This window comes from Tachysurus fulvidraco, chromosome 8, assembly GCF_022655615.1.
Source record: "Tachysurus fulvidraco isolate hzauxx_2018 chromosome 8, HZAU_PFXX_2.0, whole genome shotgun sequence".
NCBI lineage: Eukaryota > Metazoa > Chordata > Actinopteri > Siluriformes > Bagridae > Tachysurus > Tachysurus fulvidraco.
The window spans coordinates 15,132,919-15,139,303 of record NC_062525.1 but is presented as its reverse complement, the minus strand read 5'-3'; the positions used below and the strand labels follow the sequence as shown (position 1 = coordinate 15,139,303).

The 6,385-nt window shown below is 39.4% G+C and overlaps 1 protein-coding gene across 4 annotated transcripts in view; it reads right to left on the bottom strand.

Annotated features, from left to right (window-relative positions):
• Positions 1–3,594: 3,594 nt before the first annotated feature.
• LOC113637116 (transformation/transcription domain-associated protein) overlaps positions 3,595–6,385 on the bottom strand; it is a 62,044-nt gene continuing 59,253 nt past the window's right edge. For all 4 annotated transcript variants that reach the window (XM_047817113.1, XM_047817116.1, XM_047817115.1 and 1 more), the window contains exons 70-71: positions 5,519–5,713; positions 3,595–5,415 (exon numbers count right to left, since the gene is read on the bottom strand). In XM_047817113.1, the coding sequence (XP_047673069.1) occupies positions 5,131–5,415; positions 5,519–5,713 (480 nt within the window). In that variant the 3' untranslated portion in view covers positions 3,595–5,130. The remainder of the gene's footprint in view (positions 5,416–5,518; positions 5,714–6,385) is intronic.

Here is a 6,385-nt window from a genome sequence, read left to right as displayed (position 1 = left end):
AAGTTCTTCAAACGCCAGACCACATGTATATGTTCTGTGCTGTGCTTCTCCAGTCACAGCAAACATGTTGCAGCAAACGGTTAAGTGGAAAACGCGGTGAGCCATTTCCGATTTCAAAACCTCCACACTCGATCAGCTTATCCTCACACTACCCTGCCGTAAAATGACTTCCAGTATGTGACACATGGCAAATTGTCACTTAGTAAATGAAATGCAGCACTGAAGCTGTAGTTTTACAGTATATAGTGCAGTACTTTATGAACATGTGATTCATATCTAAGTCAGTACAGCTTATCTCACATCCTTCATGAGTTATCATCAGCCATCAGCATGTTTTGGGTTCAGCCTGTAACACGAGTTATTAGTGTATGGCTTGAAGCCAGGAAAGATGTGCGCTAATTGAACCGCTGTGAGAAAGACAGTAGAGAAAAGCTGATATTTGTGTGGTTAGTGTTAACTTTTCCATCAGACACATCTGCATTGATCACACGATCAAAAATGTAGCAGATGTCTGCTCAGCAGGTAACTCTACAATCTGTTGGAAAAAAAAATTAAATTGTGTGAATGTGATGATTCTTAAAGTGATGTCCATGAAGCATAGTCAGCGTTTCTAAATTGTGTGAATGTGATGATTCTTAAAGTGATGTCCATGAAGCCTAGTCAGCGTTTCTAGTTTCAAATTTTGTTACAGAAGTGAAAACGTACAGAAAATCACTATCACATTTATTAAGCCTATAAATGATTTCAGTTTGAATCTAATGAGAAATTGTATAAAAATGAATTCTATAGGTGCAAAGTCTATAGATGAATAAAACAGGGACAACTAAACTATCAGGTCTCAAATAAAATAATAATTATTATACAATTTTAAACAATGGCTCAGTTTCACATAGTTTCCCTGGTTAAATGTACACCATCTGGATTATTTGTCTTAAAATGTTCTTTAGCTGTAAATACATTACTGCTGCACTTAGCCTGCTAGGGTAAAGTTTTGTAACACTATAGTTAATAGTTGTGTTCAGAGGGCTTTTTTTGACTTTAACAAAAGTCCATGAGGACAACAGACATAAAACTAGTAGAAAAGTCAGTTTTATATTATACTCATTTGGGCTCACACGTTAAAGACCAAAAAAAGTGTTAATTGAGGTTCAGAGAAACTATGACTGAAATATTAATCATGGAATGGCAATGTGCTTTCTTAAAATTTTATAAATAATAAAACAGCCAGGAAAAATAAACATCACTACCAAACGCTTCATTATAACAATTATACAGAAGGTTATACTGTACATTCATGTACATCATAAAACTTTATACCAACAAAACCTGTCACTTGATTTCAGGTGAATCTCAACATAATATCAACATAGAAGTTGTTATGGAAGCTAAAGTACACTCACACACCTTTTTAACAGGAACACCTGCACATTCATGCAGTTATCCATGACTTCCTGTCAGCTTGAACAAGTCTGACTCTCACAACAAGGAATTTCCACCTGCAGAGCTGCTGCTTGCTAGATGTGTTTTTTGACAGTTCATGTCGATTCTAGAGATCGCAGAAAACAAGCAGTTTCTAAAATACTCAAACCAGCCCATCTGGTAACAACGACCTTGCCATGCTCAAAGTCCTAGAGAACCCATTATTCCTCATTCCCAAATGATATTTGAAGGCTCCTAATGTTTATCTGCATGGTTTTATAGACTGCGCTGCTCCTACACGATTGTATTATTGCATAAGTATAAATGAGCAGGTGTGCTTAATAAAGTGGCCTGAAAGTCTATGTTGAAATTATTAGGTGTTGATTATGGAGTCATCATGAAGCACTTATGCTGATGACATGTAGCACTGTATGAAGTCAAGTAAAGGGTGGCCTAATTTTTAAAGACATTGTTCAGAGCTCTCAGTAATTCAGCAGTTGTGCCGTGACAGTCGTTTAGAAAAATGCCACTTACTTGAAAACTGCACTTAATCCATCCCATTAAGTACGAGACCTATAATCCTTCAGACCAAATCACTTTCCATCACAATGACAATGAAAAGCTATTTCATTAGAATGAATTAAAACACCTCCATGTAATTGTAGACTGCAGACAGATAGATATCATGTAGGGTGTGTTTGCTCTTGACAGAGTCGCAGATGGAGTGAAGGATTCTTCCTTTGATGCTCAGCATGTGTGTCAATCACAGAGCCCACTCTCCCTGAAGGCTTCCATCAATCAGCTTCCTCATCGCCTTCCTCTATCAGTCTAGACATCTACAGGCCAGGGAGAGGTATCCAATCATCATATCACTTCCTCGTCCTTCCTTTCTCTGTCCCGAATCTACCCGCAGCTTTCTGAAGGAACGCACGCATAAATAAGCTGCAGGATGGTAACATTTCACTTGAAATTGAATTTGGATTGTGATTGTGTGCAATTGTTTGGGGGACTTTCCTATGTACGGTTGTGGTGGGTTTCCCCTTCTTGAAAACCTGAACAGGCGCAGCCTTGTGCTTTAGTAGATCTTAACACCCGCTAAAAGTGAGCAGAGATGAATGAGGTGATAGCTCAGCAAAACCATTAAACTGACTCATGCTGTTTGATCAAAGCCAGATTTGGAAGAACTTGGGTGTGGAGAAGCTTTAAGGATGCTGAGGTCGATGGCTGTGATGGGTGTGTAGGTGTTGGCAGATTAGGCAGAAAGGAGCCAGTGGGAAGGGCAGTTAGACTGGAGCCATGAGAGTTGTAAACTTACTCTCATTTCACTCTAGACCACAATCTCCTCCTACAATGAAGGGGATATTCCTTCAGCTTACTGTAAGAATTTACACAGATGCACCAAAATGTACTTTCAGCACTTTCAAGGACTTTTGACGCACTGATTTGTGTTTTCAAGACTATACACGAGCTGCATAGTCAAGGTTTAAATTATTTTTTTGTTTAAATAAAAGCAGAAAATTTAAAATGGTCACTTAAAACAATGTAAATATAAAAGAGTAACAGATGCAATGTAATGCTGTAAGCAGTGAATGACGTTGATTATCTCATTGGCACCTGTCAAGGGGTGGCATATATTAAGCAGCAAGTTAAGATGTGTAAGAAGTAGGAACAATGGGCCAAAGTGTAAGGACCAAATTGTGATGGCTAAACAAATGAGCCAGAGCATTTCCAAAACACCAGATCATGTGTGGTTCCCAGGGTACAGCGATTAATACCTATAAAAAATGGTCCACGAAAGGACAACCAGCAAACCCAGAGACAGGGTCATGGACACCAGGTTTAACTGATGTGTGTGTGAAGTGAAGGCTCCCCTGCGTGTGCTGATTCCACAGAAGAGTAACTTTTCAGCAATATTTACATACCTAAAGCATCTATTGCTTAAGTCTTGGTGCCAGAAACTAAGATACCACAGCACACCTTTAGAGGTCTTGTGGGGTGCAGGCCTCAACAAGCTGAGCTTTTTAGCAGCAGAGGGGGATTTATTGCCATTTTAGCGGTCTACCAAAATATATTGGATTTGAAATGAAATAATGAATATGAACTCAAAATACAACAGACTTTTTCATTTTTTGAGTGTATCAAGTAAATGTACAAACTAACAATCATAAATTAAAATTTCATTGTTCAGTTCTGAATATATTTTAATACTTAACATGTTTCATATTTAAAAATAAAATCTTCAACGATGGTCAGGATGCAGCTTAAAACTTCTTGTTTAACTGCTGTTTTATGTTGGAACACTTGGTTTTCTCTATAATGATGGATGACAAAAGGACTTTTTTCCCCACTTGTGCAACCTTATATTTTTTACACATGTACACAATCTTACCACATATATTTTGAAAAAAAAAAAAAAAAAAAAAAAGGGTTAAAAGAATCTTGAGGATTTTTGCTAGAAATTAGGAAAGGAATTTCTCCAATTTTCAAAAAATAAAAAAATGCCTTGTGACGGGTGCCAGCAATTGTAGAACTGTGGTTCAGTAATAAACCTAGAACTAGCTTGAACTAAGTGTTCATCAACTCTACAACTAGCAGGCATCTTTCACAAACTTGGCTCACAAACCCAAACCAGTGGTAGCAGCTCTGCTGCTTTTCTAAAAAGAGCATTTTATTAAAACAAAATGCTTATTTACATTTTACAGTAACAGTCCTTGAATTGGCACAATGTATGCACCATTAGAAAATGCAGGGACGTGTACAAACTTGAGTCCAGGCCCATCAGTGACAAACATGTCAAGAGGATCAAGAACCTAAGAGTAGCTAAAAGGCAGCTTCATACTTAGCTCTCTGTATAGCTTGTATGACTGTATTGTAAAGGTTTTTATCCATTTGGGAGGGTAAAATAAAATCCTGTCAACACTATTGCTTATTTCTTAACGGTATAATAAACAGGTCAATGTGCTCTGCTGTGTCAGAATAGTGTGTCGGAAGAAGTGAGGATTTAGGGTTTGACAGTAGTGCAGACAAGAGGGAATAGGCACAGAATATTAGCACAGTAAGGTTAAAAAAATGGTAAGGAATTAAACAAACACAGTGGGAACTATTCACATCATAAACTTAACAATCCAAAGCCATTCGTTTACATGAATCCTGACACAAAACAATTTCTGCCATCAAGCTGAATAGGCTTTAACATGTCTCTTACTAGCAGATCAAAAATGATAAACTCTTAGACCTGAGACTTAAAATCATGGTGAATTAACTCTTTTGGGACAATCTTAAAGCTGTCCCTGGCAGAGAAAACACAAAAAGCCACTTTTTTTGCAGGGTTATTCTGCTTGCTGGAAAGTTTAGGCTTAAAACCATGGATGTTGCAACAAATACATATGTTGCTAAGCACATCAGGTGAACAGCAGCCTTTATCAGGTTAAGTACAAAGCAGTTTTTAATGGCTGTGAGGAAACATTCAGCCACAAGCCCTCTATTGACAGGAATAACAATCAGCACAATAAATCTCTGACATTTATCTGACATTGATGGTTCATTTTTTCCAATTACAGTCCGCAAATAAGTTCATCATACTCTCCAAAAAAGTTCTACACCTTCAGGAAAACTCAGTGTTGCAAGACACATTTAACCTGGTTGGTCAACCAAACTGCTTCACAGTGACACTTCCCTTTCTTTTAAAGCTACAGGAGTAAGTTAACGTTTCTATAGCCACGGGTGCCAGGCTGGGTCCATGCGACACAAGTTGTCCAGACTGTTAGCAGCTGCCACCAGCGTGTTCACTTTACTCTCTCCACCCTCAAACTGAGCCAGACTGTGCAGACGTGTCATGATGGCGGTCACAGCCTTCTGGACAAGTGACACCAGCTGCTGGCTGTCCATGTTCTCTGGTTGTCCAGCAGGAGACAGAGGCATTGATGTGTCCTCTTGGGTCTTCTTGTGCCAAGCAATGATCTCGTCTCTCAGTACTGCTTTCAGAATGCCATCCACCTGAAGAATGAATATATGAAGATGATGAAAGGGCGATCACTACTTGTTATTTATATATTTAAAAATAACTGAATTTTGGGTATTAGAAGGGCATGGACACTACCTTGAAGTTGGGCTGGGCGAAACAGCGGGCCACAGCGATCATAGAAGCTGTTAGAGGGCCTGAGACACCGATGGTGGTTAGAAACTCTGAGATGTTGGGCGTCAGGCGGAAGGGAACAGGTCGGTTGGCATCTAAATCCCCAGTGGCATCGTTGATGTCAAAGCGGAAATAAGAGACGTTGAGCTTCCCCGTGTCCTGTGAACAATAACAATAATGTAAAAATGCAGCACCAATGCACACAAATCATTGTGAATATTTATATAAACTACTGCACACACAAGATGGTCTCATGTTGGAAATTCGATAGAAAGATCGTTGACTACTAAATGCTCAAGACGACCAATGTGTGTGGAAAGGGTTGACTTCAAGCACAATCAATGAGCAAAGCCCTCCTGATGGCAGTAAACCAGAGATGTGTGAAAGCACACTTGTGCTTGGCTCTGTAATCTCACTATGCCTAATAAGATCTGTAGAAAGGAGCATGAAGTGAGGACACTTAATCGTGTTGCCTAGCTGCCTGCTCCTCTGTTTGCCACCAAAAAAAGAAAGCAGATTAAGATCAGAGGATGGAGCATCTGTTTAACAATCATTTCTAATGAAGACTTTCGAACGTGCTCTGTGCTCCAAAATCTACCTGCCCCATTGCCATAAGGATAGAGAGCCAAATCTTCTACATTCAGCCTTTATAAACTGAATCAAGGCTGACAGCAGGAGACTGAGCAGATAATCAGGGCATCTGAAACACTCCTCACATCCGAGGAGCACATCGGCGCTCAGCGGTACATGAAGGTGTGTCAGTGCTTCATCTGCTGTGTGATGATCCACACTGCATGCGAGACCACACTTTATTGGAGTCGCACATCTCTG